The 14,953-nt window shown below is 39.7% G+C and overlaps 2 protein-coding genes across 2 annotated transcripts; both read left to right on the plus strand.

Annotated features, from left to right (window-relative positions):
• The first annotated feature begins 6,802 nt into the window (after window positions 1-6,802).
• Window positions 6,803-9,462, plus strand: LOC101298277 (pentatricopeptide repeat-containing protein At2g29760, chloroplastic-like). The gene is made up of 3 exons (XM_004309684.1): window positions 6,803-8,231; window positions 8,348-8,647; window positions 9,336-9,462. Exon 1 carries the CDS (start codon window positions 6,908-6,910, stop codon window positions 8,213-8,215), a length of 1,308 nt encoding a protein of 435 aa, XP_004309732.1. The 5' UTR covers window positions 6,803-6,907; the 3' UTR covers window positions 8,216-8,231; window positions 8,348-8,647; window positions 9,336-9,462.
• A 2,096-nt stretch (window positions 9,463-11,558) lies between these two features.
• On the plus strand, window positions 11,559-14,061 carry LOC101298565 (protein PLASTID MOVEMENT IMPAIRED 2-like). The gene is made up of 3 exons (XM_004309685.1): window positions 11,559-11,745; window positions 11,834-11,962; window positions 12,101-14,061. The coding sequence occupies exons 2-3, from the start codon at window positions 11,840-11,842 to the stop codon at window positions 13,847-13,849; spliced, it is 1,872 nt and encodes a 623-aa protein (XP_004309733.1). The 5' UTR covers window positions 11,559-11,745; window positions 11,834-11,839; the 3' UTR covers window positions 13,850-14,061.
• Window positions 14,062-14,953: the final 892 nt, after the last annotated feature.

Raw genomic sequence — 14,953 nt, forward strand, 5'->3', positions numbered from 1 at the left:
CCTCAAAGACTGTTTGTCTTATGGTTGGCACTAGTTCTGGTTTATGGTAGCAACCATATTTGTATCCTCTTATGGTTGATATATGGTTCTATGGCTATGAAGATTCCACACAGTTAGTCTGATGGGTCAAAATATCCCTCATTTGGAGAAGTCAATTTTCTCATTCCCATCAATATACAATAAGGGAAGTTGCTATTCTATAACTAGCATAGTTGGTACAACATGCATTTTTATACAACATGCATTTGTTAAAATGCAAGAGAGCAACCTATGTATATATATCGGTGTGGTGGTCGGCTGCAAAGATTGAAATGGAAGATCATGCATTAATGTGGCATGGAAACATTAAGTGTGAAACAAGGAAGACTTGTGGAATTCTCTTCCAAGTGAGGGACGTGCATGAAGAATGCATTCATATATATGCCTATATATAGAGGCATTTGCAATGGTGCAAAATATAGAAGTACCGGTGAGTACATCTTGTGTTATACAAGAGTGTGAGATAGAGAGAAAACTTTAAGTCGAGAGTTGTGTGTGTAGCAAAACAAAGTGAGTGTGAGTGTATCCCTTCAAGTGTGAGTCTTGAAGTAGTGTTTCTCTCGTTGTAACCTTTATTCGTGTAGTGGAGGTTCTTTGTTGCTGTTGCCCCGTGGACATAGAAACTTTGCCGAACCATGTTAATTCCCGGTGTTCTTTATCATTTTATTTCCGCTACATTTTATATTTGTGGTTGTGAGTTTTCGATTCCATTCTACAGTTTATTCTTTCGCTTAATCCAATAGTGGTATCAGAGCTCTTGGTTCTGACCGGAAGCTGCTAGAATGGAAGGATCACGAAGTACCATGATTAGACTCAAACACTCCAGCTAGATTACATGGAAGCTGAGAATGGAGGATATTCTCTATTGCAAAGATTTGCACGAGCTAATTGAGGGAGACGATGCCAAGCTAGAAGGAACTACACCAGCAATTTGGACGAAGATGAACCGTAAAGCCATCGGTCATATTCATGAATGAGTGGACGACAGTGTGTTCTACCATGTTGCCAACGAAACCAGTGCATGCGTATAAGCTATGGTTGAAGCTGGAGTCCTTGTTTGAGAAAAAGACTACTGCTAAGAAAAGCTTTTCTTATTAAAGAGCTCGTCAACATGAAGTATCGGGGAGACGTTCGAGTGACTGAGCACCTCAACAACTTCTAGAGTGTACTCAATCAATTAGCCACGATGAGCATGAAAATTGATGATGAGTTACAAGCCTTGTTGCAGCTAGGTTTGTTACCAGATAGCTATGAGACAGTTGTTGTTACCGTAAGTAACTCTGCTCTTAAGTGTATTATCTATGGAAAAATATTAAAGATAATATGTTGAATGAAGAAACCAGAAAAAGTTCTTCGTCAAGTTCAGAAAATGGTCAGTTCTTCATTGTGGAGAATAGAGGAAGGAGCAAGAGCAGAGGACCCAAAGGCCATGGAAGAAGTATGAGCAAATCTAGAACTAGGTTTAGCGGAAAGTGTCATCATTGTGGTCTTCTAGGCCACATGAAGAAAAATTGTTACAAGTTGAAGCAAGAATTCAAAAAGGGCGAGAAGACGCTACTCATCAACAAAAGGAGAACACAAACAATGTTGTTGCTGCGGTGTCTCATGATGAGTGTGAGTTCCTGTCACTTGGAGGTGAATGTCTACTGGTAGGTCATCTTGGAGTTCAATGGATCGTTGATTTCGGAGCCTCGTTTCATGCCACGTCCCACGTAGAGTTCTTCACTACGTACAAAGCAGGTGGCTTTAGTAAAGTGAAGATGGGCACTGACAGCTACTCCAATATTGCTGGGATTGGGGATATTTACTTACATACGGATGTGGGCTACCAGTTAATGCTGAAAGATGTGAGACATGTTCCTGGTCTACGTCTCAATCTTATGTCAACCAGTGTACTCGATCGACAATGCTTTCATCATCATGGCGGTGATGGAAAGTGGAAGCTTACCAAGAGATCTCTTGTAGTTGTATGAGGAAAAATGTGGTGCACGCTCTACAAGACCTATGGAAAGATTTCCAAGAGAGAGCTGAATGCAGTCAAGGAATCCTTTCTAAGTTTGTGGCATAGACGTTGGCCACATGAGTGAGAAGGGACTACAAATGTTGGCAAAGAAGTCGCTAATTCATGTTGCCAAAGGTAACTCACTAAACACTTGTGATTATTGTTTATTTGGTAAGCAAAAGAAAATTAGTTATTCGAAGTCTTTCATAAGGAAAGAAAATATTCTAGATCTAGTACATTCAGATGTGTGTGGTTCGATGGAAGTCGAATCATTGGGTATGCATAAGTATTTTGTTACTTATATCGATGATGCTAGCTTCACGGAAGGTTTGAGTTTATTTGCTGAAATCCAAAGACCAGATGTTCCAGACGTTTACAATTTTCCACACCATGGTGGAAAGGGAGACTAGAAGAAAATTGAAGTGCATTCGCAGTGAAAATGGCGGAGAGTACACATCGCATGAATTTAGAGATTATTATGCGAAGTATGATATCAAACATGAGAAGATGGTTCCTAGAACACCCTAACATAATGACGTAGCAGAGTGGATGAACCGTATCATTATGGAGAAAGTCAGATGCATGTTGAAGATGGCCAAATTGTCAAAAGAATTTTGGGGAGAAGTTGTGAAGACTGCGTATTACCTCATCAACAGAGCATCGTGTGTACTTTTAGAATTTGAGACTCCAAATGGAGTTTGGACCGGCAAAGATGCATCATACTCGCATACGAGAGTATTTGGATATAAAGCATTCGCACATGTATCTAGGGAGTAGAGATCAAAGCTGGATGACAAGGCGTCGCCATGCATATTTGTTAGCTACGACGATGAAGAGTTTGGCTACCGGCTGTGGGATCCAAAGACGAATAAATTCATAAGTAGAGATGTGGTCTTTCATGAAAACCAATCAATTGCAGATTTCGACAAAAAGGTACTACCGAGAAATGCAGCAATTGACAGCCGCATTTATGATTCACCATTGCAGAACGAATCTAATGTTGGGCTACAAGGTGATAGAGTTGAAGGTGTACCAGACATGGTCGATGCTGAAGCTAAAGATGAGGGGGAGCAACCTGTGAATAATCAAGTAGCAGTTCGCAGAAGCACCAGGTGGCCGATTCCATCCACTAAGTATTCATCATCACAATATATTTTGGTGACTAACGATGGAGACGATCCTTATGCAAATTACATCATTTTGACCAGTGACGGAGAGCCTGAAAGTTATGAGGAAGCAAAGATTCATCAAGATCATGAAAAATGGAGGCTAGCCATGGACTCTGAGATGGAGTCTTTACTAGAGAACGACACCAATGAGTTGGCAAAGCTTCCTAAAGGCCAGAAAGCACTCAAGAACAAGTGGGTGTTTAAGCTGAAGCGAGATGAGAATGAGAAGCTGACGAAGTACAAGGGTCATTTAATTGTCAAGGGATTCAACCAGAAAGAAGGAATCAATTTTGATGAGATTTTCTCACATGTTGTCAAGATGACTTCGATTAGAATCATTTTGGGCATGGCTGCGAGCATGGATCTTGAGGTGGAGCAAATGGACATAAAGACTACATTTCTTCACCGTGATTTAGAAGAAGAAATATACATGGAGCAACCAGAAGGCTTTGAAGTCAATGGAAAAGAGCATATGCTTTGCAAGTTGAAGAAAAGCTAGCTTGTACGAATTGAAGCAAGCACCAAGACAATGGTACAAGAGCCAAGTTGCTATTCTATAGCTAGCATAGTTGGTACAACATGCATTTGTTGAAATGCAAGAGAGCAACCTATGTATATAGGTGAGGTGGCCGGCTACAAAGATTGAAATGGAAGAGCATGCATTAATGTACGTGGCATGGAAACATTGAACATGAAACAAGGAAGACTTGTGGAATTCTCTTCCAAGTGATGGACGTGTATGAAGAATGCATGCATATATATGTCTATATATAGAGGCATTTGCAATGGTGCAAAATATAGAAGTACAAGTGAGTTCATCTTGTGTTATACAAGAGTGTGAGATAGAGAGAAAATTTCAAGTCGAGAGTTGTGTGTGTAGTAAAACAAAGTGGGTGTGAGAGTGTATCCCTTCAAGTGTGAGTCTTGAAGTAGTGTTTCTCTTTCGTATAGTGGAGGTTCTTTGTTGTTGTTGCCCCGTGGACGTAAGCACTTTGCCAAATCACGTTAATTCCACTGTTCTTTATCATTTTATTTCCGCTACATTTTACATTTATGGTTGTGAGTTTACGATTTCATTTTACAGTTTATTCTTCCGCTTAATCCAACACAGCCTTGGCTGTCTCTCCATTCTTTCGTTTGTCGGATTCGTACCTTTTGAGAGTGACCCAAATCTCTCTAAAATCTTCAAAGTTATGAGTAAATTATAGTTACCTCCTCAATTATAGGAGTTTAAACGTAGATTTACCTGCATAATTTAACAACAACCCGAGCTATTTGGTTTTTAGTATCAGAGGCTCTACCAACCTTAATCTAATGCAGCTGCTGCTTGAGTCAGGTTTGTCTCTTGACGAGAAATTTTCAGATGCTACAGGAGGACCACGTGGCAGTATGACATGGTCCTACATTCTAATCAAATATTGACACGTGGATTTATTACAACTAAAATATAAACTAAGGTTTTCTATTTTTTGTGAAATGACATTCATGGGTCTTTGTTGAATTTGGACTAGGGTTTATGGTTTAGGGTTTAGGGTTTAGGTTTAGGGGTTAGAGTTTTGGGTCTAAGGTTTAGAGTTTATAGTCTAGGGTTTAGGGTTTAAAAAGCAACAACAAACCCAAAATTGTTTTGACAAAATGGCTAATGTATTTTTTTCTTAATAAAATCCATGTGTCGTTGTGTCAATATTTAATTGGAATATAGAACTACGTCATAGTACCATGTGGTCCTCCTGTAGCGCTGAAAAATTTCTCGTCTTTTGACTCTAGAATCAATTTCAGTTAGTGTTGATTGGTTTATGTTTTTTTTCAAGTTCGAATGTTTAGTGGTGTTTGGTTGCCGGAAAGTTTATGAAAGGAAGTAGAGAATCTCATTGAATTTGAGGTACTATGTGGTTTTGAAACTAGAGAAGCTAATTGGGTACTTGCTCTATGGAAACTACAACCCCTCTTGTGTTCTCTCTTGTTCAATGCAGAGTTTTTCGAGCTGTGAAGTAGTGAACCACTACCCACTTTAGTTTTTATGTCAAGTTCTTCTATAGGTTCTTTAAAGCCAAATCGAAATCAAGCTTATTTCAATTGAGATTTGCTTTAGTTCACTTTGAGTTTGAGATTCCGTTTCGTTTTACTTTGTTCCAGTGATCTTTTTTGTCTGTGGTTTCCTTTTGGTTCAACTATGATTCTCAAACAGTAGACTAGGGAACTACCTACTTTCCACTCTCAGTGTTAAGTTCTTGCATGTGGTGGTTCCTGAAAGACTTTATGCATATGCCTAAGTCTAGAACTAGTTAAATTGTTGTAGAGTTGGTGTAGTTCTGCGAGTTTAGACATTTTCGTTTGGTTTGCTATATTTCCATTGATCTTACTATTGCTGTAGTATCCTCTTTGTTCTGCTTCTTAGTTGTTTCTGTATTTGGTTTGTTTCTGTTTTGGGTTTCACGCAGCTAATGATCAAAAGAGAAATATTAGAAATTTGTTCTATCGCAAACCCGGAACCTCGAACGCTTTTAGGTTATACTCATTTTAGGTAATGGTTTTTTCCTTTTTACCTGAATTTGATACGAAACGGTGGAACTGTGTTATCTTAATTTGCCAAGTATCATATCAATCATGAACTATCACTGTGTGTTCAATTTACTGATTTACTGCATGTACAATTACATTATGTATTGTTCCTCCTAGCAGAAGAAAGTTAAAAGTATAGTTTTTCTTAACCATGATTTTGCATTGTTCTTCATATCATCACAATGTTTGGATTTACTGTTCTCCAAAACATTAACTTCAATCGTTTAACCAAGTCTATTATGGATAATTTCTCATCCTTGTTTATTCACATCAGGGGGGAGAATGGAGGGGGGAAGAGTGGAGGAGGATTCATCTTTGTAGAACAATGATTTTGTGGATACTACATGTAATTCTGCCTTTGTTTCATGCATGCTCGGTTTGAGTAGATTTCTCTCTTTTAAGTTCTGTTTCTTAGCAGGTAACAGAAAAAGGAGTCATGCCAGTTAAAACATATCAGACTATTTATACACTGTTTGAATCTCTACCCATTACCAGATCGTTGTAACTCAACTTCTCATTAAACTTCTTTTCTGGTGGAAAAACTATTTTTTTTAACTGCCAATATAAGGAATAGCTTTTCAAAAACTGGGGAATCGCCCCAAAAGCCATGAACTTGTTCCTCAAATCTCAAAAGCTCAAGCCTTCTCCTTCTCCTTCCTCTTCCCCTCACTCTCCTCTTCACTTAGGTTCTCTCCTCCAGGGTCCTCTCTCAACCTCCCACCTCCTCCAGATCCACGCCCAAATCTTCCTCTTGGGCGCCCACCACAACAACCTCATCGCCACTCGTCTCATCAACCACTACCCTTCTCCTCACATTTCTCTCCGAATCCTCCGCTCCCTCCCAAAACCCAATCTCTTCCCTTTCAACTCCCTCCTCAGCCTCTTTGCCCAACAGGGCCTCTTCTCCAATGCCTTGTCCCTCTTCAAATCCCTCAAACAGATCCCCCTTTCGCCCAACGGCTTCACCTTCTCTTTCCTTGTCAAGTCATGTGGGGATTCTGTTCATGCCAATCAAATCCACACCCATGTTGTCAAAACCGGGTTTCTCTCTGATCCTTTCGTCGGTAATGGCCTGGTTGCTGTGTATGCCAAGGGAGTGAAGGATTTGGGCTCTGCACGGAAGGTTTTTGATGAAATGCCTGACAAGGGTGTTGTTTGCTGCTGGACTTCTTTGGTTGCCGGCTATGCGCAATCCGGTTACGCTGAGGAGGCCTTGCAGGTTTTTGTGATGATGGTTAAGGGGAATTTGCGGCCCGAGGATGCTACATTGGTCAGTGTTTTGTCGGCTTGTTCGAGTCTTGACATGTCAGAGATTGGGAAATGGGTTTTGATTCTGTCGCGAGTTGATGACAATGTAGTTGGGTTGGACTCTGCTAAGACTGTGCTGGTGTATTTGTATGGAAAATGGGGGAAGGTTGAGAAGAGCAGGGAAATGTTTGATGGAGTTTCGGAGAGTGGGAAGCGAAGTGTGCTGCCTTGGAATGCTGTTATCGGTGCGTATGTTCAGAATGGTTGTCCTCTGGATTGTTTGAGTGTTTTCCGGTTGATGGTGGGAGATCCCACTCGAAAGCCTAACCATGTTACTATGGTGAGTGTGCTTTCGGCTTGTGCTCAAGTTGGCGATTTAGAGCTTGGCAGGTGGGTTCATGAATACCTGAAATCAAAAGGAAGCAGATGTGTGATTAAATCAAATAGAATTCTAGCCACTGCTCTGATTGACATGTATTCCAAATGTGGGAGTTTGGTGAATGCAAAAGAGGTTTTTGATCAGATGGTGTCGAAAGACATTGTTTCGTTCAATGCTATGATCATGAGTCTTGCTGTTAACAGTGAAGGAGAGGAGGCCCTCAGGCTATTTTCTAAAGTCCAAGATTTTGGTTTACAACCCAATGCTGGTACCTTCCTTGGTGCTTTATGTGCATGCAGCCACTCAGGTTTTTCCAAGAAAGGACGTCAAATATTCAAGGATATGACCTCAGTCTTTTCCATTTCACCTAAATTAGAACATTATGCTTGCTATATTGATCTCCTTGCCCGAGCAGGCCTAGTTGAGGAAGCTCTCGAGGTTGTGATTTCCATGCCTTTTGAGCCTAATAGTATTGTGTGGGGTGCTCTGCTTGGAGGTTGCCTACTCCACTCTAGATTAGACTTAGCTGAATATGTTTCCGATAAACTTGTTCAATCTGACCCTGATAATACCGGCGGTTATGTCATGCTGGCTAATGCATTTGCATCTGATCATCGATGGGGTGATGTCTCTTCTCTGAGGCGGTTTATGAGGGAAAAGGGAGTGACCAAGAAGCCTGGCTGTAGTTGGATCAGCATTAATGGTGTTGTGCATGAATTTCTTGTTGGATGCTCATCACATCCTCAAAGTGACAGTATATGTAGCTTACTAAATGGGATGGTGAAGCATATGAAGATAGCAATTGACATACTATGATACATTTTTGTTAAAAGTATTGTTTTTTTTTTTTTGTTTTTTTTGTTTTTTTTGGTTCTTTACTAATTGACATACTAATTGATTTTTTGGAGGTCTATTGAACATAATATGGTTTTTCGTCTTTTGCCACAGGTATGCACCAAGGAATGCTGAATATAGGCTTTGTCTAATAACACAGTTTTGACATTCGTGTTTTGACATTTGTGAAGAAAAAAAGAATTGAAAAACAAATGTCAACAACATCAGAAGTTGACTTACAGGAGATGTTGCTTAGAAGTGCAAACATATTCGAAGTCTCTGGAAAAGATAAGTTTCAAACAAAGCTGGAGTCCTTACTGAATTTCCATCGGAGAATCTGGATAATCAAGGCTGGGTAAAGTGTGTCCTGTGGCTCAAAATTATTTCTGTGCCCACTTATCTTCTGTCAAAAAGGTATGCACTAGCATATATGGAGTTTTCACCTGTAGGGAAAGAATTTGGATTTAATCGAATAATCTTTTGCTTTTATAGTAGTTTAACTCAGGTTGCTTATCTGAAGTAATACAATGTTTTTTTTTTTATAACTTAATGCTTGAGAATAAAAATTAGAGCTAAACTTAAGTGACCCCAAACCCAAATGATTAAAAATAAAAAGATGCATTATATATCATATCTTAACAGATTCGAGTGCTGGCCTGCTGGGTGAGAAAATTTTGTCTGATGTTATAAGTTACTTTCCACGAAACATAATCTTCAAAATAGGGTCTGAAAGCTACTCCATTTTTGTAATCATTCAATTTTTTGTTATTGGCTCAGTTTATATACTCCTCCATTGTCTATTTATTTTTTCTATTTTGTTGGTTGAGGATTTGAGGTAAATCAAAGTAGGTAGTGAATTCTGAGTGAAGGTGAGAGTCAATTTACCAAAATCTTCCCCTTTGGTTGGGAAATTTTTGTGTGCATTGTTTAGAAACTCATTCCCAATACAAACCAAACTCCTTTATTATGATTGATAGAACCTTTTGCTAGATTTGGATTCTGAGATATCATTTTATTTCAAGCAAAAGGGTATAAATCTGATGCGTCATGCTTGCCAATGATGCAACGATGGTTCATTTCTTTTGATGAATTGATAATGCAGATCAAGTCTCAAAGGGGGCCTACTGGGATTCCGTGTCGCTGAATTTCAATAAGGAATGGCGGAGTCGGCTATGGCCTATGGCAAAGCAAGTCATCAGAGAAGAGTCGGAGAGAGTTTGGGGTCAATCATTCTGAAAAGTTTCTGATGTTCAGGTTCAGGTATATGGTATTGACTTTGTTCTGAAGTGAATTCAATCTTTTGCCTTGTGATTGATTGGATTACTGAGTTGTATGATATTAGAGGTTTTTCATGATTGTGCCCTACTTTGTTTATAGCGTACATATGTGTTTAAACTTTAATGTTCATAATGTGTTCCAATAACTGGTTAAAATCCATTTCAGTCTATGAGGATACATAAATGTCCTTTTGCTTTTTCATTCATATGCAACAAGAATTGTTGTCTTTTTCCCAAGATGACTCTTTCCCCTAAAATGACTCTCAGTACATCTTCCACTTGCCATAACTAAGCAGTCAAAAAGTTGTCTCTCTTAATAGCTTCTCTAAATTTTGATATTTAAATGGTAATGTAGGAAAACTTACCTAGTTTCACTATAAAATGCACACTATTATTTTGACACCCTGCAAGGATATGTGTTAGAGTATACACAGGTGTGTGTTGGGGAGCATTTTGTACATAATTGGGTACATGGATAGGCTAACTAGTTTGTTTAACTCTTGTTGTGTGTGACTCATGTTGCAAGACTTAACCTGCCCCTCAGTAGTTTTCAGCAAGGATGTTGGGACTATGGAGATTATGATCCAAAGTTGCATCTGGAAATGTGAGCTGAGAAGATCTTTTGTTATCCCCTGGGTCGATTTTACATGAAATAAATTCTCTTTTCTTTCTTTTACCCGTCTTTAAATCATTACAATCCATGCACTGAAAGGGACTGGTTGGCGGTTCTACAAGATTTTCCAGAAGATGGTATAAGATGAGGAAAAGTGGAAAGTAAGATGCGAGTGCACTAAATAAGACACACCTGGTTCCAAAGACTTAACATCTTACATGGAGAAGCCAATAGGGCAACTTGCATTGGGATCTTACTCATATAATTAATACTTTTACTATTTGAATCAAGTTTGTTTACAAATTTAGTATACGATTTGTTGTTCTATGTCTTGGCGGTTTTTTTATTTAAAATTTAATTTTCACATGGTATTCATTGGGATTTTCTCCATTTTGTCAACAACAGATGCTTTGTTTGTTTTGGGAAGATGTGTACATCTGGTTCTTCCCCCTTTTGAAGAAATTCGATGATGTCAAAAGGAAAATTCTGCTCTTTATATGCAACACTTGGTAGAGGAAGGAAAGAATTATTTACTGGACCATTTGAGATCGATCACTACAACGAGAAAAGGTTAGGCTTCTGATGAGATCAAGGAAAAGATTTACCATTTGGAGTTCTTTGTCTCTCACTGTGGTTCATCTTCATATTTTTCCTTTGGTGGTTTTGGCCTTTTTTTCAATGTCAATCACTTGTTGGCAACTCGGGTGGTTTGGCATCTAAAAACGTGGCAAATAGCATGCCTCCAAATCTTGAAAATGTGTCCTTTTGCTTTCTCTTCTCTCTCTTTCTCTGCCTAAATAGTCTTTCTCTGTGACTTGTCCCATTCCAATTTCATTGTTTTTGTAATACTGTAATTACTCATTTGATCAAATTTGAGGCCCCATTTTATATCCATTCTACTTTCCCACAATGTTTAACTCCCAAATGAAAGCAATGCATAATTTTTTTTATTTTTTCCTTTTTCATTTCTACACCCATCAGCTAAGCTTGTAAATATACATTTCATTCCCAGTCTGTATTCACACAATGTTAGAAGCTCCAATTCAATGTTAGAAACTCCAACTGTAAGTAACACAGAACTTTTTTCTTTATTTCTGTGACACAGTTTGTTGGTTCCTACAACAACAGTTGTTTGTCAACACAGAACTTGTAAATTTGTATTGCCGGCGAGCCGTGACATGTTGGAGGCGGTGCGTTCAAATTCCTCTCTTAATGGCCTACCAATACCAACGAACAAAGCCAGTAGTTGGCACTTCCAAATGACTTTTTGGACTCGCTCACTCACCTAGCACCAAGAAAAAAAAAAGTCAATAATATTAAGAGTATGAAAAAAGAGATAAAATGCGAATAGACTAGATGATGGGAAAATGATATGGGGAGGGGGGATATGAGGCTGGCGATAGTTCCAATATAAGCCAATCATCAGAAGTTCAGACCCATGAGAATGAATGAGCTGCCATAATTTGTTGCCTTGTCAAATGGAAATGAATAATATCACCGTCTGTCTTAGAAACAAAACCAAGAATAAGAATCAGTACCGAAGCCTCCGGCAACCTCTTCCTTACACATAAGTGCATAACAAGCAGCTTGCTCTTCCTCAACGCATGCACATTTCCAAGTAGGTATGCAAGTTTGTGTTTTGTTTCCATCCACATTCAAATTGAGCTACATCTTTTAGTGGAAGTTAACAAAATTGTGTTGAACTTGCAGGTTAGGATGAGCAGAAGAAGATTTGGGTCGGTTCGATCCGCGAACAGTCTAGTATATGGAGATAGAACTCTTGAAGGTAGTCCTTCTCCTTTGCTCAAGAAACATCATCCCCCGTTAGATAGCCCAGAGGTATCATCACATTCCCATTTCTAGTTCTTCTTTTTCGACTTAATTTGAGTTTCCTTGATGTACCAGTCTGTATTGTAAATGTGGTCATGCCTTGCCTAATGTACGTACACATTTGCTCCTTTTTGTCTACAAAAAAAGTCCCCTTCAAGAGCACGAGAACTCCATATGGCAAGGAGGGACATAGGTCGATACAGAGAAACCAGAACTGACAGAAACTTGGTCAAAGAACAGGCGCAGATCGAGCTATATGATGCAAAGAAGATAGCTAAAGATCTGTCTTCAGTAATTGAGGAATCAAACACGGTGGCCAGAGCACACACAAGAGAGATTGAAGCACTGAGGAAACCGAGCAGGCGTGGAGATAGTCGAGTATTATTGCCTGTTGGGGATGCTCATGTGGACAATAACAAAAACTTTGAACAAGTCATGAGAGAATTACAGCTTTTGAAGCAGGAACTGAGCATGCTCAAGCTCGATATGGCTAATGTTTTGGAAGAGAAATCGCAGGCAGAGAAGCAAGCAGAAGCTGCAAACGAAAAGATGATGTTTTATACAAGCTCGGCAGAAGCTATCAGGAAGGAGATTGAGGAAGCTGATGAAGAACAAGTGCTAGTTGAGTTGGCTCAGATTGAAGCCTTGAAAGAAATTGGAGATATTGAAGCTCAAAGACAACAAGAAGCCAATCAACAATCATCTGTGGTGGAGGAAACCAGGAAAAAAGTGAACGAGATTATTCAAGAGATTGATCAGTCAGAACAAGTTGAAACCAAATTATCTGAAACATTGTCTAATGTGGATGTGTTGCAGAATGAACTACAGTTAGTTAAAAGAATGGAAAAAAGTAGTGGTCAAATGACAGATAGCATGCAGCTCTCGGAAACTAGTTTCCAAAGAGGAGAGGACTCGGAAGCTTCACCCTTGTTACAGTCGATCACAGAAGAACTAGAGGCGGCAAAGAAAGAACTGGCTGCAGTAAAGGAAGAAGGATTCCAGTACATGGCCTCCATGGATGTTATAAGAAACGAGATGAAGCATATCACAGATGAGACAGCACGGATAAAGAAGGCAGAAGATAAAGCGGATTTAACTGTTCAAAATCTCAATTCAAAACTTCTTAGAGCCAATGCCAAGTTGGAAGCTGTATCTGCATCTGAAGAAAAAGCAAATTCAATTCTATCCAGTCTTTGTGTCACTCTTGAACAGCTTAAGGCGGATGCTGATTCCGCAAAGAAAGAGAAGGAGCTGGCCAGTGAAGAGGCTGCAACTATCAAGTCGGAAATACTCAAGATTGAATCAGATATAGATGTAGCTGAGGAAAAGTTTGAGGCTGCAATGCAAGAACTTGAAGAAGTCAAATCTTCAGAGGCTGTAGCTCTTGAAAATCTCAAAACTCTTATTGAGACTAGCATGAGAGCTAGAGCTTCTGCAGCTCAGAGTAGTTCATCAATTACCATATCCAAGTTTGAATATGAGTACTTGACTGGACGCGCAGTTGTGGCCGAAGAAATTGCTGATAAAAAGGTAGCAGCAGCTCAGGCTTGGATTGAAGCTATAAAGGCCAGTGAGAAGGAAATATTGATAAAGATAGACTTAGCTGAGAGAGAGATGAAAGAAACGACAGTGGGGGAGAAACAGCAACAGGCATCTAGACCTGAAAGGATGCTTGAGGGACAAGGATTACAAAACTGGAGACAAAAGAGTTACAGAAATGCAGCATCTGGAAACCGGCGGACTAATGGAAATTTAACTCCATCAAGGCGAGCCAAGCTCCGAAAATCTGCGTCTCCTGGATCTCGGCATATGAATAATTTCCCCATTCAGAAGAAGAAGGTAATACCTAATCTGGGGAAGTTGTTTGGGGGTAAGAAAATTGAAAATGATGTGTGAGCTGTTTCAAGTTTATGCAAAACCGAGTCCAGTTTAGTAATAAAGAAACTGCACCGCATACTTTGTAGCTTTAGGAGCGTTTTATAGTTTTGTTCTTCTGCAAATAAGTGGTCCTCAATCAAGCTTTTGGTTTCCTAAACTATGTACTCTGAATGATGTAGCAGTGAATGAAAGAGTATCCATGTACAAAAATGCCATAGCTGTGAAGGATTCATGTCTACAATAAATGAGATTAGAGTTGTAAGCATACGAATCATAATCATACAGTAAGCACCCGTTCTTCAACCTCTAATTCCCTGCTCCCAGTTGTCTAGGTTGAATTAAACACACATGAAGCTAAGGACCTGGAACGTTACTGTCCTTTTCACTTGTTTGAGAGGGAAAATGCTTTACATGCATGAGGATTTACAGCCGGTTCAACATAACTACTCCATTACTTTTAACCTGCCACTTTTGGATATATATATATATATATATAGAGGATCAGAAGCGGACGTCCGCACTCGGCTTAAAGTGCAGACGTCTGCCCGTTCTCCACCCTCCGGCGCCGGTGCCGGCTCGCCTCCACCCCAGAAGACTCTAACAGCGTCCCCGACCACTTTCCCTCCCCGGCGAGTCCTTTTATTTCCAGTTTTCCGGCGAGATCGACTTTAATTGTTTGAAGTTCTGGGTGATCTCGCTGGAAAACTGGAAAAGAACGGATTCACCGAGGAGGGAAAGTGGTCGGGGACGCTGCTGGAGTCTTCCGGGGTGGAGGTGCGCCGTCGCCGACGCCGGAGGGTGGAGAACGGACGGACGTCCGCACTTTAAGGCCGGTGCGGACGTCCACTCCTGATCTGGCCTCTATATATATACAGAGCTTCTCAGCTACGGACGTCGGCATTTATTCTTACGGTGTGGATTTTCACTTTTCAATCGAATTTTCATATCTCTACCGTCTAGTACTTAGATTCTAATGTATAAATCATCTCTGCAAAATTTCAGCCAATTTGGTTATCATTAAGGCACTCAAACTCGATTAAACCATTGGATGAACATAATTCTGTCGAACTTAAACCGTTCATGTTTATAACAGAAAAACGCAGTTTTGAGTGCCTTAATAAT

The sequence above is a fragment of the Fragaria vesca genome, unplaced genomic scaffold (genome assembly GCF_000184155.1).
Source record: "Fragaria vesca subsp. vesca unplaced genomic scaffold, FraVesHawaii_1.0 scf0513031, whole genome shotgun sequence".
Lineage (NCBI taxonomy): Eukaryota > Viridiplantae > Streptophyta > Magnoliopsida > Rosales > Rosaceae > Fragaria > Fragaria vesca.

Coding starts and splice junctions, on each gene's coding strand:
- LOC101298277 (XM_004309684.1), top strand. CDS start 6,908: ATGCCTGACAAGGGTGTTGTTTGCTGCTGGACTTCTTTGGTTGCCGGC.
- LOC101298565 (XM_004309685.1), top strand. CDS start 11,840: ATGAGCAGAAGAAGATTTGGGTCGGTTCGATCCGCGAACAGTCTAGTA. Junction 11,963..12,100: donor CCCCGTTAGATAGCCCAGAG/GTATCATCACAT, acceptor CTACAAAAAAAG/TCCCCTTCAAGAGCACGAGA.